Here is a 25443-nt window from a genome sequence, read left to right as displayed (position 1 = left end):
GGCGGGCGGGGGGGAGATGGGGATGGGTGGGGGAGACGGGGATGGGAGGGGGGAGACGGGGATGGGAGGGGGGAGACGGGGATGGGAGGGGGGAGACGGGGATGGGAGGGGGGAGACGGGGATGGGAGGGGGGAGACGGGGATGGGAGGGGGAGACGGGGACGGGAGGGGGGAGACGGGGGTGGGAGGGGGGAGACGAGGGTGGGAGGGGGAAGACGGGGGTGGGAGGGGGGAGACGGGGATGTGAGGGGGAGACGGGGATGGGAGGGGGGAGACGGAGATGGGAGGGGGGAGACAGGGATGGGAGGGGGGAAGACGGGGATGGGAGGGGGGAGACGGGGATGAGGGGGGAGACGGAGATGGGAGGGGGAGACAGGGATGTGAGGGGGGAGACGGGGATGGGAGGGGGAAGACGGGGATGGGAGGGGGGAGACGGGGATGGGAGGGGGGAGAGACGGGCATGGGAGGGGGGAGAGACGGGCATGGGAGGGGGGAGAGACGGGCATGGGAGGGGGGAGAGACGGGCATGGGAGGGGGGAGAGACGGGGATGGGAGGGGGAGAGACGGGCATGGGAGGGGGTAGACGGGGATGGGAGGGGAGAGACGGGGATGGGAGGGGGGAGAGACGGGCATGGGAGGGGGGAGAGACGGGCATGGGAGGGGGTAGACGTGGATGGGAGGGGGGAGACGGGGATGTGAGGGGGAGACGGGGATGGGAGGGGGGAGACAGGGATGGGAGGGGGGAGACGGGGATGGGAGGGGGGAGACGGGGATGGGAGGGGGGGAGACGGGGATGGGAGGGGGGAGACGGGGATGGGAGGGGGGAGACGGGGATGGGAGTGGGGAGAGACGGGGATGGGAGGGGGGAGACGGAGATGTGAGTGGGGAGACGGAGATGTGAGTGGGGAGACGGAGATGTGAGTGGGGAGACGGAGATGGGAGGGGGGGCGGGGGAGACGGGGATGGGGGGGGGGCGGGGATGGGAGGGGGGACGGGGATGGGAGGGGGGAGGTGGGGATGGGAGGGGGGAGACGGGGATGGGAGGGGGGAGACAGGGATGGGAGGGGGGATGGGAGGGGGGAGGGGGGGATGGGAGGGGGGAGACGGGGATGGGAGGGGGAGACGGGGATGGGAGGGGGAGACGGGGATGGGAGGGGGAGACGAGGATGGGAGGGGGGAGACGGGGATGGGAGGGGGGAGACGGGGATGGGAGGGGGGGAGACGGGGATGGGAGGGGGGAGACGGGGATGCGAGGGGGGGAGAAGGGGATGGGAGGGGGGAGACGGAGATGGGAGGGGGAGAGAGAGGGATGGGAGGGGGGAGACGGAGATGGGAGGGGGGAGACGGGGATGCGAGGGGGGAGACGGGGATGCGAGGGGGGGGAGAGGGGGATGGGAGGGGGGAGACGGGGATGGGAGGGGGGAGACGGGGATGGGAGGGGGAGAGAGAGGGATGGGAGGGGGGGGATGGGAGGGGGGGGGGGGGAGACAGGGATGGGAGGGGGTGGTCATGGTATTTACATTCAGAACCTAAAACTGGACGATGCTCCAAACGATAGTTGTCGCTGCTCCTCAAATGTACACCAGGGTCGGCAGCAGGCCAGTGCCAGGGCCGGCTCCGTACAGTTAACAGTCGGTGGTCCGAACCCTCGGTCCTGGAACCCGCAGTTACAGGAAAACGAAAACACAGCGACCCAATCGCAGTAGGAAGGAAAGAGCCTCACCGGCCTCCCGTCCAATCTTCTCTGGTGCGAAGCAGGGTTCCCTCGCTCCTAACAGTCACGTCAGTTCTGTTACTCTTTTTAAAAAACTGGCTCTTTAGATTCCCTCAGCCACAATAAACCACACATCTGCAGTTTATATCCACGCTCTCAGATCTGCGGAACAATGACAATGTTTGTACAGCTTCTCATTTGTTAATAAAACATTTTAAACCCCGCCCCCCCCCCCCCCCCCCCAATTTAGCGTGGCCAATCCACCTACCCTGCACATCTTTGGGTTGTGGGGGTGAGACCCACACAGACACGAGGAAAATATGCAAACTCCACACGGACAGTGACCCAGTGCTTGCGGGGGGGGGAGGGGGGGGGGGTGCAAATCGAGAATTGAACAGAGGAGTGCAGAGGGCCTCGTATCCAAGGAAGGATGTTCTGGCCTTGGAAAGGGTCCAGAGGAGGTTCACAAGAATGATTCCCGGAATGAAGAACTCTTCGTATGAGGAACGGTTGAGGACTCTGGGTCTGTACTCGTTGGGAGTTTAGAAGGATGAGGGGGGATCTTATTGAAACTTATAGGATACTGCGAGGCCTGGATAGAGTGGACGTGGAGAGGATGTTTCCACTTGTAGGAAAAACTAGAACCAGAGGACACCATCTCAGACTAAAGGGACGATCTTTAAAACAGGGATGAGGAGGAATTTCTTCAGCCAGAGGGTGGTGAATCTGTGGCACTCTTTGCCCCTGTGGAGGCCAAATCACTGAGTGTCTTTAAGACAGAGATAGATAGGTTCTTGATTAATAAGGGGATCAGGGGTTATGAGGAGAAGGCAGGAGAATGGGGATGAGAAATTATCAGCCATGATTGAATGGCTGAGCAGACTCGATGGGCCGAGTGGCCTAATTCTGCTCCTATGTCTTATGGTCTCACAGTGTGGGGGTCATGGGCAAGTTGGTCACGTAAGGTTTCTGAGACAAGAGTTATTTATTCTTTCACGGGATACGAGTGATATCCAGGATACGGGATACCCAGTCGCCGGCTGGGTGGGCATTTGTTCCCCAATCCTAATTGCCCTTGAACGGAGTGGCTTGTGTGGCCACTTCGGAGGGCAGTTAGGAGTCAACCACCTTGCTGGGGATCTGGGGTCAGATTTCCATCTAGTCGGCCAAGTTGGCAATCCCCCACTGAACATATGTACATGAATTTGGTGCATTTGAGTGTGTGTGTTTTTTGTGATATTATGACCTGTACGTTTATCTACACGTACAGGAGTTAAGCCAGCATCCGCCACTGACACTGGCGTGACGCTGGGTGTGACAACCAAGCAAAAGAACATAAAGTAGCTGATGGATAAAACAAACGAGGGGAAATGAAATGAAAATCGCTTATTGTCACAAGTAGGCTTCAAATGAAGTTACTGTGAAAAGCCCCTAGTCGCCACATCCCGGCGCCTGTTCGGGGAGGCTGGTACGGGAATTGAACCGTGCTGCTGGCCTGCCTTGGTCTGCTTTAAAAGCCAGCTCTTTAGCCCTGTGCTAAACCAGCCCCTTAGTGCCCCGAAACAACGGGTGGAGCACAGCCCAAAGAGAACGAGAAAGGAAACAAAAACTTATCAAAAACCCGTCAAATTAAAGTGTGAGAATCGGGGTGGATAAGGCAATCCAACCCCTGCGGTGCCCACCGAGCACGGAACGCCTCGAGTGTGCCCGTGGACCGCATGCTCCCGCTCCAGGGACACCCGGCCGCGAACGAGGCTGCGGAAGATGGGCAGACAGTCAGGCTGGACGACCCCCTCGGTCGCCCGCTGTCTGGACCTATAAATGGCAAGTTTGGCCAGGCCCAGGAGCAGGTTCACGAGGAGGTCCTCCGCCTTCCCGGCCCCCCTCCGCACCGGATGTCCGTAGATCAGGAGCGTGGGGCTGAAGTGCAAAGAAAACCTCAACAACAACACTGTCAAGAAACCAAAAAGGGAGTGCAGCCTCGGACAGACAACAGAAACGTGCTCCACGGTCTCCACCAGGCCGCGAAAGTGGCAGGTCTCTGGCAAAGCCGTGAAGTGATTTAAACGATGGTTGCACGACACTGCCACGAGCAGCACCCTCCACCCCAGGTCCCATAGTTTTATGGGGAGGACACCTCCGTAGAGGGACCTCCAGTGGGGACCACCGCCGCCGGACAGCAACGAGGCCCGCCAAGGCGTGTCTGGGCGGCGGATGAGGACAAGGAGGTGGAAAGTGTGCAACAGCAGGCCGTACAGGAAACCCCTCCGCGCAGTGCGAAAGGGCACAGAGGGTATTTCCGCGAGGCGGCTGGGGCTGTGGGGCACCAGCACCCGGGGGGGGGGGGTTCCGGGGTTTGGGACCAATGTGGAATTCCATCCGAGCAGGGGTCCGCTCAGACGGGATACCACCGCACAACCGCGCCGTCTCGAGCCCAAGTGTGCCCACGGGGCGAGCACGACCGTTTTGAGGCCTTGGATAGCATTGGCCGATCACCGGACAGACTCCGCTCCACGGCTGGCAAGCTCGTAGGGTGTCATCCAGCCTGCCCCTCCACCACCCAGCACGTCCCAGATCCTGGTCACCCCGACATCCGCAGCCCTCCGCTCCGCCAGCCACCTGGATGAATATTGGCGGAGGTGCAGATTCCTGAGCAGCGGCTCCCTTACGAGAGCCACTACTCCTGACGGGGGAGAGCTGCGGCGCGTGGCGACCGTGTTCCAGACTTTGAGAAGGTCCTGGTACAAGATGGGCAGCGCCAACAAAGAGTTCCGAAGACCATTCCGGTCAATGAACAGGAGCTGCACGTCGTAGTTCAGGCCGTGCACCTGGCGGAAGAAATCCGTCGCCCGGTTACACCATCGTGGAGGAGACAAGAATTGAAGTGCATAAGTTGGGAACATGGGCTGGCAGGGAAGGACACAAGTGAAATGTGGAACTTGTTCAAGGAACAGGTGCTACGTGTCCTTGATATGTATGTCCCTGTCAGGCAGGGAAGAGATGGTTGAGTGAGGGAACCATGGTTGACAAGAGAGGTTGAATGTCTTGTTAAGAGGAAGAAGGAGACTTGTGTAAGGCTGAGGAAACGAGGTTCAGACAGGGCGCTTGAGGGATACAAGATAGCCAGGAGGGAACTGAAGAAAGGGATTAGGAGAGCTAAGAGAGGGCATGAACAATCATTGGCGGGTAGGATCAAGGAAAACCCCAAGGCCTTTTACACATATGTGAGAAATATGAGAATGACTAGAGCAAGGGTAGGTCCGATCAAGGACAGTAGCGGGAGATTGTGAATTGAGTCTGAAGAGATAGGAGAGGTCTTGAACGAGTACTTTTCTTCAGTATTTACAAATGAGAGGGGCGATATTGTTGGAGAGGACAGTGTGAAAGAGACTGGTCAGCCCCGGGAAATACTTGTTAGGAAGGAAGATGTGTTGGGCATTTTGAAAAACTTGAGGATAGACAAGTCCCCCGGGCCTGACGGGATATATCCAAGGATTCTATGGGAAGCAAGAGATGAAATTGCAGAGCCGTTGGCAATGATCTTTTCGTCCTCACTGTCAACAGGGGTGGTACCAGGGGATTGGAGAGTGGCAAATGTGCCCCTATTCAAAAAAGGAATAGGGATAACCCTGGAAATTATAGGCCAGTTAGTCTTACTTCGGTGGTAGGCAAAGTAATGGAAAGGGTACTGAGGGATAGGATTTCTGAGCATCTGGAAAGACACTGCTTGATTAGGGATAGTCAGCACGGATTTGTGAGGGGTAGGTCATGCCTTACAAGTCTTATTGAATTCTTTGAGGAGGTGACCAAGCATGTGGATGAAGGTAAAGCAGTGGATGTAGTGTACATGGATTTTATTAAGGCATTTGATAAGGTTCCCCATGGTAGGCTTATGCAGAAAGTAAGGAGGCATGGGATAGTGGGAAATGAAATGAAAAATGAAAAAAAAAAGAAAATCGCTTATTGTCACAAGTAGGCTTCAAATTAAGTTACTGTGAAAAGCCCATAGTCGCCACATTCCGGCGCCTGTTACGGGATTTTTGGCCAGTTGGATAACGAACTGGCTAACCGATAGAAGTCAGAGTGGTGGTGGATGGCAAATATTCAGCCTGGATCCCAGTTACCAGTGGCATACCGCAGGGATCAGTTCTGGGTCCTCTGCTGTTTGTGATTTTCATAAATGACTTGGATGAGGGAGTTGAAGGGTGGGTCAGTAAATTTTCAGACGATACGAAGATTGGTGGAGTTGTGGATAGTGAAGAGGGCTGTTGTCGGCTGCAAAGAGACAGAGATAGGATGCAGAGCTGGGCTGAGAAGTGGCAGATGGAGTTTAACCCTGAAAAGTGAGGTTGTCCATTTTGGAAGGACAAATATGAATGCGGAATACAGGGTTAACGGTAGGGTTCTTGGCAATGTGGAGGAGCAGAGAGATCTTGGGGTCTATGTTCATACATCTTTGAAAGTTGCCACCAAAGTGGATAGAGCTGTGAAGAAGGCCTATGGTGTGCTCGCATTCATTAACAGAGGGATTGAATTTAAGAGCCGTGAGGTGATGATGCAGCTGTACAAAACATTGGTAAGGCCACATTTGGAGTACTGTGTACAGTTCTGGTCACCTCATTTTAGGAAGGATGTGGAAGCTTTGGAAAAGGTGCAAAGGAGATTTACCAGGATGCTGCCTGGAATGGAGAGTAGGTCTTACGAGGAAAGGTTGAGGGTGCTAGGCCTTTTCTCATTAGAACGGAGAAGGATGAGGGGCGACTTGATAGAGGTTTATAAGATGATCAGGGGAATAGATAGTGGATAGTCAGAGACTTTTTCCCCGGGTGAAACAAACCATTACAAGGGGACATAAATTTAAGGTGAATGGTGGAAGATATAGGGGGGATGTCAGAGGTAGGTTCTTTACCCAGAGAGTAGTGGGGGCATGGAATGCACTGCCTGTGGAAGTAGTTGAGTCGGAAACATTAGGAACCTTCAAGCAGCTATTGGATAGGTACATGGATTACGGTAGAATGATACAGTGTAGATTAATTTGTTCTTAAGGGCAGCACGGTAGCATTGTGGATAGCACAATTGCTTCCCAGCTCCAGGGTCCCAGGTTCGATTCCGGCTTGGGTCACTGTCTGTGCGGAGTCTACACGTCCTCCCCGTGTGTGCGTGGGTTTCCTCCGGGTGCTCCGGTTTCCTCCCACGGTCCAAAGATGTGCAGGTTAGGTGAATTGGCCATGATAAATTGCCCTTGGTGTCCAAAATTGCCCTTAGTGTTGGGTGGGGTTACTGGGTTATGGGGATAGGATGGAGGTGTTGACCTTGGGTAGGGTGCTCGTTCCAAGAGCTGTTGCAGACTCGATGGGCCGAATGGCCTCCTTCTGCACTGTAAATTCTATTATAATCTATGATTAATCTAGGACAAAGTTTCGGCACAACATCGTGGGCCGAAGGGCCTGTTCTGTGCTGTATTTTTCGATGTTCTATGTACATCTCACACTTACTTGCTGAGCAATGCTAGCAGGAATACGTCCGAATCGAAGGGGTATCGGCCCGTGGCGTTCCTGAGGGGTTACCTAAGTTTAAAAAAAGACATTTATGCAAAAGGTTCTTGAGAAATTTGTAGCACACATTTGATAGTGGATAAAACTGGCCGGTTACATCGCCACGTTTGTTATTAGATCCTTGAGCTCTCTCTCTGTCTCTTTTATCAGTTCTGTTCAGGTGATTGATAATAATAATCATCTTTATTAGTGTCACAAGTAGGCTCACATTAACACTGCAATGAAGTTACTATGCAAATTCCCTAGTCGCCACATTCTGGCGCCTGTTCGGGTACACAGAGGGAGAATTCAGAATGTCCAATTCACCTAACCAGTATTTCTTTCGGGGCTCGAACACCCCTCAAAGTGTTCCGCTGCGGTTTCGGACGGAGCAGCCGGTTCCCGACTCGCTTGGGTCAGTGGGGGGTCAAGGCCAGCTCCAAAAATCTAAGTCGACCCTCCTGGTGCAATTCCGAGGGAGCGCTGCACTGCCTCAGGTGCCATTTTCTTGGACGAAAAATTAAGGCAAGCCCACCCCCCCCCCACTCCCCCCCCTTCTCAGGGTGCAAAAGATCCCGGGGCACTGCCCGGAAGAGGAACAAGGAGGCTACTCCCCGGTGCCCTGGTCAATATTTATCTCCCAATTGACAAGACAAAAGCAGACTGTCTGCTCGTTATCACACTGCTGCCTGTGGGATCTCCCTGTGCGCAAACTAGCTGCCATGCTTTCCACATTACAACAGCAGAGAGACACGTGGACGGGAGGCTGACGGATCCTGCCCACTATCTCTGCCTATACCTCCCCCCACCCTCACAGCCCAGCCCCTTATCGCAGTCACCCTGAGCCCTTCGAGCCCCCCCCGGTATTTTACCCCTTGACGGGCCCGGGCCGGTGACAGAGATTCCGAGTCAAACGCCGCCGGGACTTACTGTCTGGCTGCACCTTGCGCAGCTGCACGCTCTGTGAGGTAATGGCAGCCGCGGTCACCCGGAAGTTAGCTGGGAGGGTTTCCGAAGTGTCCGACGTCATGTCGCGCATCTCCTTCGCCCGGAACCTCTTGCGCCACGAGGGGGCTCGGCTGAAGTTCTTGGTGTCGTCCTGGAAAGGAACGGGGAAGGAATTAAGATCTGTCATTTTGGAATACAGGAAGAGACGGAGGCCACTTGACTTGGTGAGTCTGTCCTCGGCGGGATCATGCCCTCTCCACATCTTAACGCCATCCATTAATTGTGGCTCCATATTCCTTTGCGTCAAAGGGTATGGGGAGGATGTGGGAGTATTGGGTTGAGATAGAGGATCAGCCATGACGATGTTGAGCGGTGGGGGAGTCTTGAAGGACCGAATGGCCTCCTCCTGCTTCTAATTTCTATCGGTCTCTGGCAAGACCCCATCTGGGGTGCAGTGGATAGCATGGCCTCCTTACTAAGGAAGGACATTGTAATAACCTGCACAGGGCTCATCCACCTGGGGATGATTGTTCCCCGTGTTCAATTGGACTGAGTTAACCCAGCACTAGCATAAAAGGCAGGCAGCTGTAGAGCCAGCTAAAACGAATGAGGACCCGGTGAAAGGGAACCGGGCCCTGTGTATGTATGATGCTGTTGCTGAAATAAAGGACTTTTAAGAAGCTCGTTGGACTCCCCTGGCTTTATCACAGACATAATTGCCATAAAGGAGCTTGCCAAAAGGTGCAGCCGACCGAATCATGGGATGAAGACAATGAGGAGGAACTAAATAAACTGGGCCTAGATTATCTCAGGGCTTCGAAGAACAAGGTGGTCCCATTAAAACACGTGTCAATCCTTCGAGGGCTTGCCCCAGGTTGAAGCTGAGAGGATGTTTCCCCTGGGCTGGTGTAGAAGCCCGCTGTTTCCTCATACATCTAATAGGTAAAAGTGATAGTTCGAAAGACAGCTATTTAGTATTAAGCCCCTGGTCTATTGAATCACTCATAACCTCAGGTCATTTAAAAACACACATTCGGCATTTCAAAACAGAAATTCCTATGCAGCTAGCAAAATACACACGTCAGATAAAATAAGCCAAGGACAAGGCAAGCATGTGATAAGAAAGTTGAATTGCATTCCTAGCTTATACAAGAATACATTTTAGGTTAATGTTGCCTATAAATGAGTGACAACTAACCCTCAAATCAAACTCATTTGATGTTAATCCAAACTAATTAGAATTACATCGGGGTGCTCATGTAGTTACATTGTATACGTTGTGTTGCCCTATTATGTATTTTCTTTTATTCCCTTTTCTTCTCATGTACTTAATGACCTGTTGAGCTGCTCGCAGAAAAATACTTTTCACTGTCCCTCGGTACACGTGACAATAACCAAATCCAATCCAATCCAATCCAATTCGGTGGCTAAAGACAGATCCGATACAGTATAACTGGGAAGTTTCGTTTGGCCATTTTTAGCTGGATCACTCTCTCTCTCTCTCTCTCTCTCTGGAATCAATCTATACTTTGACTTAACTATTCGCTGTCTTTCATACTTCACTTTCTGACTTTGACTTTTGAAGTTCCTGCGAGCTGTTTGCCTCAGCAAGAAAATCATTTCTGTGATTCTTTGAAAGTTTCAATTGTCTACAAATTGCCTTTTAAATGATTCTCGACTGTAATCAGCACTGGGGTTACTGGGTTATGGGGAAAGAGTGGAGGTGTTGACCTTGGGTAGGGTGCTCTTTCCAAGAGCCGGTGCAGACTCGATGGGCCGAATGGCCTCCTTCTGCACTGTAAATTCTATGTATAGACGACAAATAAAACAATTCTTATTTGCACCTGAGAAGTTTTAACATAAATTTCTACTGAGTTCTATTAATCACATAGTGCTGCTAAAACCGCATGGTCGATCTATCAGATGGGGTTGTCGAGAATGCGGGGTCAGCGTCTCGGAATAAAGGGGCTGGCCATTTGGCATAGAGACGAGGAGAAAACTCTTCACTCAGGAGATCTTTGCAATGCTCCGGGCCCCGAGGGCTGTCGGCGCTCCGTCGTTGAGCATATGCAAGTCAGAGGTCGGTAGATCTCTGGATACTGTGGGAATGAAGGGATTCGGAGATAACGCAGGGAAGTGGAGTTGAGGTCGATCAGCCATGACCTTATTGAACGGCCAGCAGGCATGAGGCGCCGAATGGCCTCTCCCAGCCCTCTGTTTCTTACCCTCTTCTGTTACCCGAGACAAAATCTATCGCTTTCATATTCAAACTGCTTACGTGAGCCCGGGGCATCTACTGCTTCACGTGGGAGAGATTCAACATTCCTCCCTCTGTATTGTGTGAAGAGGTGTTCCCCTAACCTCTCTCCTGCCTCTAATTTTGAGCTGATGTCTCCTCGCCCTCGACTCCCCCCACCAATAGAAAACAAAATCTTTGTTAGTCTATGCCGACAACTCCTCTCAAAATCCTAGGAACCTCTATCAAACCGTAACCTTCCATGATCCCTTGAATCGGCCTTGTTTACCTAATCGTGCCTCCCAGTCTAAACCCTCGCATGACCCCACTAAACCATAACAAATGAACTTAACCATGGGGTGGGAGCCTTAGTTAATGAAAGATTTCCCCCCCCCCCCCCCCAAGGTGTGCACTCGTGTTGTGGTCTCACACATTCGATATTTGACTTCAGCGGCTACGCGTGTGTCATCCGAAAAAGCTTGTGATGGAGAACTATTTGACTCTGGCGGGCTTCACAGTCAAACCCTCAAGTCTCCCTTAGTGCTGCCCTCGCCCAGCTTCCTATTTAATATAACGCCCCCTCTGACACCTGGGCTTCAGGGGCCCACTTAAGAGCCCCCCACCCACCCTACTTCTGCTCGCTCCCTCTCCTCATCCCCTCCCTCCTGTAAGCAGTTAATAAAGCATACGGGATCTTGGACTTTATAGAGTCGCAGAGTACGAAAACAAGGACGTTCTGGTGATCCTTTATAAAACACTGCTTCACCCTCCACTGGGGGTGGGGTGGGGGGTAGAGAGGGGGGTGCGGGGGAGAATTGTGTCCCAGTTCTGAGGGGGGGGAGTGGGGAGATTGTGTCCCAGTTCTGAGGGGGGGGGTGCGGGGGAGGGATTGTGTCCCAGTTCTGAGGGGGGGGTGCGGGGGAGGGATTGTGTCCCAGTTCTGAGGGGGGGGGGGGGGTGCGGGGGAGGGATTGTGTCCCAGTTCTGAGGGGGTGCTGCAATCGAGGGAGGACGTGTAGCCTATGGCGGGATGTTAGAATAAATTCAGGGGAATGGTTCCGGGGTGAGGAATTCCAGAGAGGTGGGTGGGTTGGAGGCGCCGGGAACTCTTCTCAGCGACCTTTTCCCCCCCCCAAATCCCGGGGGGGGCGGGGGTCTGGGCAGAGCAGCCAGGGAGGAACTGCTCCCGTTGCCGTCGGGATCGGGAACCCATTTGAGGCGACTCTCAGGAGAAGCAGTGGTGAGGCAGAGGGAAAACTGGATTGTATTCGGGAGAGCAAGGCTTTGCAGGGCTGCGGAATAAAAGGAGGGGGGAGTAGGACCAGGTGAGTTGCCCTGACAGAGAGCCAGCGCAGACGTGTTGTTTGGAAAGGCCTCCCTTCTGTGTTGTAACCATTTATTTTTTAAACAAATATTTTATTGAGGCATTTATGGTTTTATAACAACAAAAGATACAAATACAAATGTAAAATGTACAAGTCCAGAGATGTGCAGGTTAGGTGGATTGGCCATGATAAATTGCCCTTAGTGTCCAAAATTGCTCTTAGTGTTGGGTGGGGTTACTGGGTTATGGGGATAGGGTGGAGGTGTTGACCTTGGGTAGGGTGCTCTTTCCAAGAGCCGGTGCAGACTCGATGGGCCGAATGGCCTCCTTCTGCACTGTAAATTCTATGATAAAATTCTATGATAAACATAATTCAGTATGTAACACCCCCCTAACAATACACACACAATTCCCAAATCCCTTCATCTCCTCTCGTTGATCTCACCAAAACTAAACTAAACTAAAGTAAACACTAAACTAAACTAAACCTGGGGCTGGTTTAGCACCGTGGGCTAAACAGCTGGCTTGTAATGCAGAACAAGGCCAGCAGTGCGGGTTCAACTCCCGTACCGGCCTCCCCGAACAGGCGCCAGAATGTGGCGACTAGGGGCTTTTCACAGTAACTTCATTGAAGCCTACTTGTGACAAGCGATTATTATTATTAAACTAAACTAAACCAAACCAAACCCCGACCCCCTCATTCCCTAACAGTTTAGTTTTCGCCGAAGAAGTCGATAAACGGCTGCCACCTCCGAACAAGCCCTAATGTTGATCCTCTCAGGGCGAACTTAATTTTCTCAAGCCTGAGAAAGCCCGCCATGTCGCTAACCCATTTTGGGGCTCCAAGTCCCTCCAGGATAATAGGATCCGTCTCCGGGCTACCAAGTAGGCAAAGGCCAAAATGTCAGCCTTTCCCGCCCCCTGGACTCCCGGGTCTTCCCTGTGCTGTAGCCATTTGTTCGCTACTAACTGACACGAACATGTGGCAGATTAAGGCAGAGGGTGGTTGTAGAGGGTTGTTTTTCAAACTGGAGGCCTGTGACCAGTGGTGTGCCTCAGGGATCGGTGCTGGGTCCACTGTTATTTGTGATTTATATTAATGATTTGGATGAGAATTTAGGAGGCATGGTTAGTAAGTTTGCAGATGACACCAAGATTGGTGGCATAGTGGATAGTGAAGAAGGTTATCTAGGATTGCAACGGGATCTTGATCAATTAGGCCAGTGGGCCGACGAATGGCAGATGGAGTTTAATTTAGATAAATGTGAGGTGATGCATTTTGGCAGATCGAATCAGGCCAGGACCTACTCAGTTAATGGTATGGCGTTGGGGAGAGTTATAGAACAAAGAGATCTAGGAGTACAGGTTCATAGCTCCTTGAAGGTGGAGTCGCAGGTGGACAGGGTGGTGAAGAAGGCATTCGGCATGCTTGGTTTCATTGGTCAGAACATTGAATATAGGAGTTGGGACGTCTTGTTGAAGTTGTACAAGACATTGGTACGGCCACACTTGGAATACTGTGTGCAGTTCTGGTCACCCTATTATAGAAAGGATATTATTAAACTAGAAAGAGTGCAGAAAAGATTTACTAGGATGTTGCCGGGACTTGATGGTTTGAGTTATAAGGAGAGGCTGGATAGACTGGGACTTTTTTCCCTGGAGCGTAGGAGGCTTAGGGGTGATCTTATAGAGGTCTATAAAATAATGAGGGGCATAGATAAGGTAGATAGTCAACATCTTTTCCCAAAGGTAGGGGAGTCTAAAACTAGAGGGCATAGGTTTAAGGTGAGAGGGGAGAGATTCAGAAGGGCCCAGAGGGGCAATTTCTTCACTCAGAGGGTAGTGAGTGTCTGGAATGGGCTGCCAGAGGTAGTAGTAGAAGCGGGTACAATTGTGTCTTTCAAAAAGCATTTAGATGGTTACATGGGTAAGATGGGTATAGAGGGTTATGGGCCAAGTGCGGGCAACTGGGACTAGCTTAATGGTAAAAAACTGGGCGGCATGGACTGGTTGGGCCGAAGGGCCTGTTTCCATGCTGTAAACTTCTATGATTCTATGATTCTATGATTAGCCGATGCACACTAACCTCTTCGTGGCGTCGATCTGTTCCCTGAAGCAGCAGGTTTTTGAACTCAGTTTCCAATATCTGACGGGCCTGATAAGAGAGAAAACATTTTCACTGGTGGTTCAGGGGACGCAAACATGGTACCAGGAGTGACAAAACCCACCACAGAACACATTCGATACTGCGAGTCACGGCAATCCACCCACTGCCTGCCTCCTGTCCTAACAATCGGGCGACTGAGGCAACCTTCTTCAAGAAAACATAACAACCCTCCAATTCTGGCCTCTTGCACAGCCCCCATTTTAATCAGTCCAGCATTAGAAGCTAATCCTTCGCTAGGGCCCGAAATCCTGGCACTTCCTTCTTAAACATCTCCACCTCTCTCTCTCTCTCTCCTTCTTTCAGATGCTCCTAAAACCTCATTGACCAACTTTGGGTAACCTTCCCTAATGTCTCCTTCTATTGGTCAATGTCCAATTGGTGGATTGATTGATAATCACTCCGGGGACATAAAAATACTGACGGTGCTCCATAAATGCAAGTTGTTGTTGGATTTTACCTCAGATAGATCGAATAGATGTTGGGGGGGGGGGGGTCGCTAAGCCCTTTTTTGTGGGCAGCACGATAGCACGGTGGTTAGCACAATTGCTTCACAGCTCCAGGGTCCCAAGTTCGATTCTCGCTTGGGTCACTGCCTCTGCGGAGTCTGCACGTCCTCCCCGTGTCTGCGTGGGTTTCCTCTGGGTGCTCCGGTTTCCTCCCACAGTCCAAAGATGTGCAGGTTAGGTGGATTGGCCATGCTAAATTGCCCTTAGTGTCCAAAATTGCCCTTAGTGTTGGGTGGGGTTACTGGGTTATGGGGATAGGGTGGAGGTGTGCAGTTGGGTAGGTTGCTCTTTCAGAGAGCCGGTGCAGACTCGATGGGCCGAATGGCCTCCTTCTGCACTGTAAATTCTATGATAATCAGTGGGATCAGAAGATCCCGCCAGTGGGAGCGTCGGAAAACATCATCCCGAGGCTTTTTGTTTAAGATATGCTTGTTCTGATGGAGTGAGGGTTACTGGCACGGCTGCGTTCACTCTGCACCCCTGGTTGCTCGGAGAAAGCGATAGTGGATCTTCCCGAATCACAGCCGTCCTCGTGGTGACTTCCCCCTGGTCAAGCAATTCAACAACTCACTCCTGACCCGAGGGTCCCACCCATCGACAAACTCCAAATCGGGCGACCCTGTCCAACAACTTCCCAGAATGAGCAGGGGGGTCCTCAATCTGTTATCCCGGCTAATGGGGGGGACGGAGGGGCTCTCGCGTGGGTCTGTACACGGCCCGCAGAGCTTTGGCCCCGTGAAGCAGGACGTTCCGTGAGAGAGTGGGATCTGAAATCCAGGATCTGCCTCCAATCCTCCTCTCCCGCTGCCCTGCCTCAATACCAAGATATTCAGACTCAACAAGTTGTTTATTGTTTCAATGTTTTCGTGGGATATTGGTGTCACTGGTGAAGCCCAGCCTGTATCGCCCATCCCTAATAGGCCCTTGGCTGGCGAGGCTGTTTCGGAGTCGACCATCGCCGTGCGAGTCTGGAGTCACGTGTAGGCCAGACCGGGTAAGGGCGGCAGATTTCCTCCCCCCAAAGGGCATTAGCGAACCAGATGTTTTTTTCCCCCACAGTGGTCAGGGTCGGCATCCCCAAGACTAACATACAATTCCAGATTTGTTCATCGAATTTAAATTCGGGCCTGAACTTATGCCTTTCTGAACGATCGGTGGCCACAGCCCCGCCCAGTCATTAGCGTCACTGTCGCCATGGTTCAAGGAAGGGCGGGGGGTTTAGGCAGCTGGGGAAAGAGGCCAGTCCATCGGAGGTGCTTCTGCAGGACTGACCCAGATAAACAATCCCCAGTACACTGAGAGTGAGAAGCCAGGAATAGAGCACAGTTCCTTCCTTCTCTGCAGACTTCCCTGCCAGTGTTACGGGTGAACAGAAGGTGCGATCATTACTAATCCTAACACCCAGTGACTCATTGCCATTCCCTTCCTACCGCGTCCAATTTTACCCCGTCTCTTCTGAAGACACCGACTTGCGGTAAGGTCCAGCTCCAGAGCACCTCCGTCCCAATGCGTCCTGCTGGCTATTCAACCGTTGGAAGCCATCATACCGCTCCGGTCCACACCCTCCCCCAGCGGGAGTCACTGGACAGAGGCCAGCGCAGGAAATCAAAACAATCTGATGATGTTTCATTCACACCATGAGCTTAGGCGGGTACCAGGAGCCTGAGCAGTGTCGCATCTGCAGGCGGCCAGCTTAAATCAGCCGACTTGGTGGAGGCCGGGGACCGACCAGAGGATGTCTGCCGGGATCTAAAAGGTGTCAACCGTGGCAGAGTGGGCATCAGACGGCCGTGGATTCACATCGCACAGCCAGACGCTTGAGCGCAGTTCACCCTTTCAGCGCACTGCAGAGAGAGTGTGGCAATGTAGGAGGTGCTGCCTTGTTAAGCCCAGGGACTCCTGTGCCCTCTTGGCTGGGCATGAAAGGTCTCATGGCGTTATTCCGAAGAAGAATAGGGGCGATCTCTAAGCCAACTTCACTAAAAAGCAACGTAACTGGCCACCACCACGTCACCCGTTTGTGGAATCTTGCTGTGCATAAACAGGCCGTCACAGTCCCTACATTACACCAGTGACTACACTTTAAAACTTCCTCCATTTGGGACATCCTGAGGCGGGGAAAGATGTGATATTGTTCTCTCTCTAAACCACCCCCTCCCCACCTTCAGAATCATAACATTGCCCCAAATTCCAATTCCTTCCTTTTCACCCCCAGCCCCGCTAGAACTCTCTCACCCCATCCCCTTCCTCCTGGCCCCACGGGTCCAAATCCCACCAGGGCAATTGGCGGAATTTAAATTCAATTAATAAAATCTGGGATATGAAGCTGGAATCAGTAATGGCGGCTGTGACAACCATCATCGATTGCGCTAAAGACCCCTCTACTTCCCTCATGCCCCCTTTACATAGAACATCGAACATTACAGCGCAGTACAGGCCCTTCGGCCCTCGATGTTGCGCCGACCTGTGAAACCACTCTAAAGCCCATCTACACTATTCCCTTATCGTCCATATGTCTATCCAATGACCATTTGAATGCTCTTAGTGTTGGCGAGTCCACTTCTGTTGCAGGCAGGGCATTCCACACCCTTACTACTCTCTGAGTAAAGAACCTACCTCTGACATCTGTCTTATATCTATCTCCCCTCAATTTAAAGGTATGTCCCCTCGTGCTAAACATCACCATCCGAGGAAAAAGGCTCTCACTGTCCACCCTATCCAATCCTCTGATCATCTTGTATGCCTCAATTAAGTCACCTCTTAGGAGAAGGAAATCTGCCGTCCTTACCCGGTCTGGCCTACATGTGACTCCAGACCCACGGCCATGTGGTTGACTCTTAACTGTCCGCTGAAATGGCCGAGCGCGACACTCCGTTCAAGGGCAACTAGGGGTGGGCCCCAAAGGCTGGCCCACCCAGCAGCGCCCACATCTCGTGAAAGAATTAAGAAACAAAATTGTCCAACCAAGGCCCGTCTCCGCGCCTACCTGTGTGTTTTGCATTGGGATCTGAAGCAGCAGAGCAACGTCATTATGATCAAAGGTGTCGTCCAATGCAATGAGGGACCCATGGACCCCACTCTCCTGCAGGTTGCTGCTGTACTCCTTTAGCCCGATGTCCTGCACCCAGCCCATCATTCGGTCATTTGTCCACACCATCACATCTGGAAAGGTCAGAGGGAGAGAAATCTGAAACTGAGCTTGTAAATCTAAGCTGTAAAATATCAGGGGTTAAGACCGAGCATGGATTCAAGTGAAGTGGGATTGAAGAAGGGATGGGGTGGGGGTGGGGCGGGGGAGAACAAAGGACAAGTGGGAAGCAAAGACTAATATTGATGTACTGTAAGACCTTAAGACATAGGAGCAGAATTAGGCCATTCGGCCCATTGAGTACTCCGCCATTCAATCATGGCTGATATGTTTCTCATCCCCATTCTCCTGCCTTCTCCCCATAATTCCTGATCCCCTTATTGGGCGGGCACAGTAGCACAGTGGTTAGCACTGTTGCTTCACAGTGGCAGGGTCCCAGGTTCGATTCCCGGCTTGGGTCACTGCCTGCGGGGAGTCTGCACGTTCTCCCCATGTCTGCGTGGGTTTCCTCCGGGTGCTCCGGTTTCCTCCCACAAGTCCCGAAAGGCGTGCCTGTTAGGTGAATTGGACATTCTGAATTCTCCCTCTGTGTACCCGAACAGGCGCCGGAGTGTGGTGACTGGGGATTTTCACAGTAACGTCATTGCAGTGCATCTTGTGGATGGTGCGCACGGCTCCTACTGTGCGTCGGTGGTGGAGGGAGTTTGTATTGTTTCGATACATTCAGCTGTCCACCAATAATTTGCGCAGACCCAAGCAACTCTGGGTGCAGGAAAGATGGGAGATGCTGAACTTGGATAAGGAAAACCATCTTGATCAGTAATTTATAACTAAATCTCCAAAAGGTGTTTGAAAAGGTGCCACATGAAAGGTTACTATATAAACTAAGAGCACATGGTGTCGGGGAAAAGATGTCATCATGAATAAAGGATTGGTTAGCTAACATGAAGCAAGCTGGAACCAGTGGAGTGCCACAGTAATCAGTCCTGGGGTCTCAACAACTTACAATCTGTATTGGACCCGTTACTTTACACTTCAAAAGCTGGGCCGAACTGGGACCAGAACTTCATAGAATCCCTACAGTGCAGAAAGGGGCTATTCGGCCCATCGGGTCTGCACCGACCCTCCGATCGAGCACCCCACCAAGGCCAACTCCCCCCACCCCATCTCTGCAACCCCACAACACCACCTAACCTTTTGAACACCAAGGGGCAATTGATCATGGCCAATCCACCTAACCTGCACGTCTTTGGACTGTGGGAGGAAACCGGAGCACCCGGAGGAAACCCGCGCAGACAGGGGGAGAGTGACAGTCTCCCAAGGGTGGAATTGAACCCGGGTCCCTGGCGCTGTGAGGCGGCGGTGCTGACCACTGTGTCACCATGCCAACCAGGACCTGTTGCGCTGTATTCCTCCGTAGCGGCCGTTTCCTTCACCTTCAATAAAACTCCAGTTAACTTACCTTCTCGGCGGCCCCGCCCCCCCGAGCCTTTATAGTGCTGTGGCTAAATTTGCTGATGTCACAAAGATAGGTAGTAAAACAAATTATGAGAAGGAAATAATGAGTGTACAGAGGGATTTGGATGGTTAAGTGAAGGTCAAGTGATGGTTAAGTGAAGGGACAAAGAATTCGCAGATGGAGTATAATGTAGGAAAATGTGAACTCGTCCATTTTGGCAGGAAGAATAGGAAAGCAGATTATTATTCGTCATAGACGAAGGAGGCCATTCAGCCCATCGAGTCTGCACCAACGCTCCTAGGCCCCCCTACCCCACCCTATCCCCGTGACCCCGCCTCTTATCTAAACTGAGTGCCGTTTTATAGCGTTGTGTTTTCAGCGCTAAGAGCGTTCTGGGACTTTGCTCCCGCTCAGTTAAATCCCTCCCATTTTTTCTCCACACGTTTTCCTTCCATTGGGTGATGCCTTTTCATAGGCGGTGTCGCCTCCGCAAGTGATGTACCTGCTCTCCAAGAAGCTCTCCCGGCCCACCTGCCCTCACACCGACCGCCCTCAACTAGCAAGTTCCGCCCAGCAACCCCAACGCACACTCACCCTTCAGCTGGATGAGGCTGTCCTCCCGTTTGCTCTCCAGCTCCTTCTTGCTGTAGTTGAGCCGCTTCAGACACATGATGCCATAGTGGAGACTGATTCTGCAACAAAGAGGCACTCGGATGAGGACAGGAGGGAACCTTTCTCGCCCGAGGCATCCCCTCTCTGCACAATATGCCCTCGACACATTTAAAAAGAAAACTTGCATTCGTGTAGCGCCTTTCACAACCTCAGGTCTCTCTCTCTCGCAAAGTGTTTACAACCAACGAGTCACTTTAGAAGTGGAGTCCCTGTAGTAATCAGGGAAATGTGGCAGCCAATTTGTGCACAGCAAGATCCCACAAACAGCAACAAGATGATCAGCTTTAGTAATGTTAGTTAATGTTAGTCCGGCAAAGCCCCAGATGTTGGTTATATTGTTAAGATGCACAGGTGAAGGGCATTGTTTAATCAAGTACTGAGAGCACTTATAAGGCGAGACTGCTGGGACACTCGTTGGTAGGTGGGAAGCAGCCATACACAATGCTGCGCTGTGTGAGTAAACCCATTATCCAAGAATTATTCCTGCCTCATTTCGCACTTCACCAATTGAATTGGGGGTCAATAAAATACAAGAGATGGCACCATGCGTTAGTACTGAGGGTAGTGCCTGCTCAAGATACGGCACTAAGAGTCAGTATTCAGGGCGGTTGCCAGTCAGAGGGCTGCATTGGGTAGTGCCAACTGAGAGGTCATAGCACTAGTGTACCTGTGGAAACTGTCCACCATCTTCAGTTGGCCTCGAAGTTCCTTCTTGGTCAAATGGTCCAACATGCGGGCATCGACCAGCGATTCCATGAAGTAACTCCGATACTGCGGAAGGCCGAGACTCGGCAACCAATCATTTCCCACCCACTCGTGGTTCATATCTCCGTACGCCAAGATCTAAAGGATCAATACTCCGGAATTAAACCAGGCCTAAAAATAAAGAAACTCCACATTTGAAGGTAGGTCAGTGGCCCTTCTAGAAAAATCATAGAGGGTGGTGGTGACAGATTCTCTGACAACGCAATAGGTCAAAGTATTAGCTCAGGCTTAAAAGGTGACAGGGTCAAAGATAACAGAATGACAAAGGCGCGCTGAATGCACCCTCTATTGATGTTCAACAGTTTACTTGAATGGGGCGGCACGGTGGCACAGTGGTTAGCACTGCTGCCTCACAGCGTCAGAGGCCCGGGTTCGATTCCAACCTCGGGTGACTGTCTGTGCGGAGTCTGCACGTTCTCTCCGTGTGTGCGCCGGTTTCCTCCCACAGTCCAAAGGTGTGCGAGTTTGCTGGATTGGCCGCGCTAAATTGGCCCTTAGTGTCCGAAAGGTCGGGCTGCGGGGAAAGGGTAGGGCAGCACAGTAGCACAAATGGATAGCACTGTGGCTTCACAGCGCCAGGGTCCCAGGTTCGATTCCCCGCTGGGTCACTGTCTGTGCGGAGTCTGCACGTTCTCCCCGTGTCTGCGTGGGTTTCCTCCGGGTGCTCCGGTTTCCTCCCACAGTCCAAAGACGTGCAGGTTAGGTGGATTGGCCGTGCTAAATTGCCCTTAGTGTCCAAAAAGGTTAGGAGAGGTAATTGGGTTACGGGGATAGGGTAGAACTGAGGGCTTAAGTGGGTCGGTGCAGACTCGATGGGCCGAATGGCCTCCTTCTGCACTGTATGTTCTATATTATATCTAGGTGGGGTGTTCCTTCGGAGGGTCGGTGCAGTCTCGATGGGCCAAATGCCCTCCTTCTGCACCATATGGATCCTATGAAATCAACAACCACAGCAGCACGCATCTACAATAGTGCTTTTCATGGGAGGATGTACAATTAGTGAAATATCCCCAGGCACTTCACGGAAACATTATTAGATTTGACATAGAAGCAATAAGGAGGTAAGAGGTTGGGGCAAAAGGAGGGGAAAGGGGTGGTGAGGCATAGAGGTTTCGGGAGGGAATTCGAGAGCTGGAATTGGAGGATCGCAGAGGACTGCAGTGCAGGAGGAAGCTGCAACTTCAACAAGGTTGCTGTCGGCAGAGGGGCCACTTCAACCTCTTTCTGATCGCGACCACTGCTAGTGACCATGGGTTGCCATGGCAGCATCGTTAGGTTGAAGTGGTTACCTGGTTCCCTCTCATCTACCTACAGTAATACCACTTGAGATACATTTCGACCGATAGATGCGTTAATTTAGAAGTCACTGGGCGGGACTTATCGACCAACCGGCTGTGTGTTTTTCGATGGGGGGAGCGGTCCGCCAACAGGATTTGACAACCCCCGCAGCAGTCAACGGGATTTCCCGGTGACCGCACCCTCGTCACCGGGAAACCCCGCACGCCGGCGTGGGACCGGAATGTCCCGCCAGCGTGAATGTCCAGATGTGCTTATTGGATGAGAAAGAAAACAGAAGAGAGATCGTTCTCACCGGCAGAGCTCAGAGCATGATGGCGGGAAATACAGTTCCTGAAATTCCTCCTCCTCTCTCCCCGGTTCGGTGGTAGAACCCTTCACCAAGTCTCGCTGCAGAAACCCGGGTTACCTCCAGGGCAGCAACGTGGGGTTGCCAACTCTGACTGGGCCCTTTCCTGGGGCTTTCATCACCTGACCTCCGGCTTCCAACTGCTCTGTCCCTCACTCTCGCCATTGGTCACTCGACATGCCAATCATGGCGGTGCCCAGCCTCCCCACGGCCAACCCACAAAGCCAACAGTCTTTTCGTTAGCTGACTCGGTGATTCTTGACTGACACAATCAGTATCCTCTCTCCCCATGCCTGATATTTGTGTAACTGGACGAAGAGCCGTTGTTTAATTTTAAAATGTCATTTTTTTTTGTTTCCCCTACTCTATTTATGTCTCAAAGAACAAAGAACAATACAGCACAGGAACAGGCCCTTCCAGTCATGATACCAAACATTGCCGAGACCCTCAGCACCTCCTTGTGCCGTATCCCTCTAGACCCATCCTATCCATGTACTTGTCAAGATGCCTTTTGACCTCCGTTAATGTATCTGCTTCCACAACCTCCCCTGGCAACGCGTTCCGGGCACTCACCACCCTCTGTGTAAAAAACCTGCCTTGCACATCTCCTCTAAACGTTGCCCCCTGGACCTTAAACTTCTGCCCCCTGGTGACTGAGCCCTCCACCCTGGGAAAGAGTGCCTGCCCATCCACTCTATCCATGCCCCTCATAATCTTGTAGACCTTTATCAGGTCACACCTCAACCTCTGTCTTTCTAATGAAAACAGTCCGAGTCTATTCAGCCCCTCCGCATAGCTAACACCCTCCAGACCAGGCAACATCCTGGTAAACCTCCTCTGCACGCTCTCCAAAGCCTACGCCTCCTTCTGCCAGTGTGGCGACCAGAATTGTGCGCAATATTCCAAGTGCGGCCGTACCAAGGTTCTATAAACTGGAGCATGACTTGCCAGTTTTTGTACTCCTGGGCATTAACCTCAACGTCAGGGGAGTTTCATTCCTGGACGTTTCAAGGCCGCCAGGCTGCGGCCTAGGCAGCACTCTGATTCGGGGACCAGCTCCAAGGGGCAAGAGGCCCATAGCAACACAGGGCTGCAACCCCACCCACCTCTCTAAGGTGACCAGCAGATGGTGTTTCCCAGATCCAATCTCTCTCTTGACCCGGCGTTCTTGTTGGTTGAGAACCGCTGATCATGCCTAATCTCCTCAAACATTTTCCCCTGGTGTGACCCCCATTTGAACGCCTCAGACTTCATATGACCCCAGTGTGGTGCTGGGGAGGGGGAGGGCTTAATTTGTTGTGAGAGGGCCTGGAAGCTTTAGTTGTTGAGCAGTGGGTGTGGGTGGGGGATAACAAGAGTTCGGCATTGGGGGAATTGATGATCAGGCACGTTTTCTTTATTCAACAAATAAAAAACAAGCGCCTACCTTTCCATTGGCTTTTTGTTGCAGTAGCAATCAAGCCTCAGAGATCAGTCCATTAGGCCACACACCAATCAGTCCATTAGGCCACACATACCATAACCCGAAGCATTTAAAGGACACTCACAGCGAGGGGGAGTCAGTACGGAGTTCCATGGCGGCCACGACTGCCTTGGCCCTCGCAACCCCACTGGGGGCCGCGGTCCACGGTTACTGAATCCACGGCTGAGCCAGGAGTTCACGATGGGGGCAAGAGGAGGAGGTAGGCCCCCACCAGGATCTACATCGGCCGCTGTAGGGATCGAACCCCCGTCGCTGGCGTTATTCTGCGCCACTCTCCAGGCTAACCAATCCCGCGGGTCCAATCGACAACATCTTAAACTGGATTCAAAAGGAAGATTTAAATTTTAAAAAAGAAAAATGGGGAACCCACCTGGTCCCAGCTGATTTCTTTGGCCTCCTACCGTCGGAGAGGTTAAAGGTTAGTGAGGCAGGAGATGAAAGGATGCAAGAAAACAGTTAGTACAGTGTTAGCGTGAGGTTAGTGCTACATTCTACAGGCTAAGGGGGGGAACCGAGCAAGGGATTTGGGGATCCAGTGGGAAACTGGAGTTGGAGTAGAAGATCGGGCAGATTGAATGGGGTAGAACACACTGGAGGGGGTGAACAAGGCACACCGATAAATTTGCATTTGCACTCTGCATTAGGAAAAGAACGGAATGCTCGGGAAAGCCCATTAGAGAGTCTGCATCTGATACCTTAAACAATCTCACCTCTACCTCCCAGTTCCGCCATCATATGACCATCGATGAGAGGCGCCTGCCAGCGTTGCCTGCCCCATATAGGCCTAGTTGGTTCAGATTGGTATTTACTTGCTCTTGGGATGAAGTAACTATGGAACGGCCACAGTTATTGTCTGCCTCAAGTTGTGAAGCAGTGGTTTTGTTTTTAAACAAATGATTACCTTGTAATAATAATAATAATAATAATAATAATAATAATAATAATCGCTTATTGTCACGAATAGGCTTCAATAAAGTTACTGTGAAAAGCTCCCAGTTGCCACATTCCGGCGCCTGTTCGGGGAGGCCGGTACAGGAATTGAACCCGCACCGCTGGCCTTGTTCTGCATTACAAGCCAGCTGTTTAGCCCACTGTGCTAAGCCAGCCCCTGGTGGCTAGACCACTTCGGAATAGACCACTTCCGAAGTGGCTGGACTACTTTGGAATAAAAAACTCGAATTTAAATTGTTTTTATCATGACTGCCAGATGTCTCAAAGTGGTATACTTCCAATGAGGTACTTTTGAAGTATAGTCGCTGCTTTAATGTAGATAACGCATCATCCAATTCATGCACAGTAAGTTCCCACAAACAGGTATGGGATAGAGAATCAATGTCCTTTTTGCGTGACGTTGATCTAAGGATGAATATTTGGCCTGGGCGCTGGGGAGAACTCCCCTACTCTTCCACAAAGTAGTGCCGTGGGATCTTGTAGTGTCAGTGTAGACCTGTGCGCTCAAGCCCTGGAGATGGGCTTGACCCTGGGACCTCGGGACTCAGATTGCAACCAACTAAACCACGGCTGTCACACGAGGCAGGCACAGAGGCCAGAGCAGTTCTGGTTGTCCTTGCGTGAACTAGCTAGCTTCTCTGCCATCTCATCCTGGTGCGACAATTATCTAGCTGCCCTCTGAATGGGTCCAGCAAGCAAGCAGCAAGAGAACCCAGCACCGTTTCCTCAGAGCAGCTGGGGATGTCAATAAATGTCCTTCCCCAACTGGGATCAAATGGAGAATAACTTTGGAAAAAAGTATTGACATCCATCAACTTCCTTCTGTTAAATGTTCCTGTCTTCACACGAAAACTGCTGCCCATGTAAACCAGTCCCGGTGTAATGACGCTCTAACACCAGTTGGAGGGCAGTAGCAAACCCTCCCCATACCAGCCCCCAGCTGGCTGGAGGT

General features: G+C 52.0%; 1 protein-coding gene across 6 annotated transcripts in view; it reads right to left on the bottom strand.

Annotated features, from left to right (window-relative positions):
• Positions 1 to 1468: 1468 nt before the first annotated feature.
• LOC140403999 (liprin-alpha-3-like) overlaps positions 1469 to 25443 on the bottom strand; it is a 185493-nt gene continuing 161518 nt past the window's right edge. For 3 of the 6 annotated variants that reach the window (XM_072492330.1, XM_072492331.1, XM_072492334.1), the window contains 8 exons: positions 23911 to 23937; positions 20315 to 20490; positions 19570 to 19667; positions 17415 to 17590; positions 13842 to 13910; positions 8178 to 8346; positions 7209 to 7280; positions 1469 to 1875 (listed from right to left, as the gene is read on the bottom strand). In XM_072492330.1, the coding sequence (XP_072348431.1) occupies positions 7222 to 7280; positions 8178 to 8346; positions 13842 to 13910; positions 17415 to 17590; positions 19570 to 19667; positions 20315 to 20490; positions 23911 to 23937 (774 nt within the window). In that variant the 3' untranslated portion in view covers positions 1469 to 1875; positions 7209 to 7221. The remainder of the gene's footprint in view (positions 1876 to 7208; positions 7281 to 8177; positions 8347 to 13841; positions 13911 to 17414; positions 17591 to 19569; positions 19668 to 20314; positions 20491 to 23910; positions 23938 to 25443) is intronic. The other 3 variants (XM_072492332.1, XM_072492333.1, XM_072492335.1) reach the window with 1 other exon arrangement.

Source organism: Scyliorhinus torazame, chromosome 29 (assembly GCF_047496885.1).
Source record: "Scyliorhinus torazame isolate Kashiwa2021f chromosome 29, sScyTor2.1, whole genome shotgun sequence".
Classification (NCBI taxonomy): Eukaryota; Metazoa; Chordata; class Chondrichthyes; order Carcharhiniformes; family Scyliorhinidae; genus Scyliorhinus; species Scyliorhinus torazame.
This window is presented reverse-complemented; position numbering and strand designations above follow the sequence as displayed.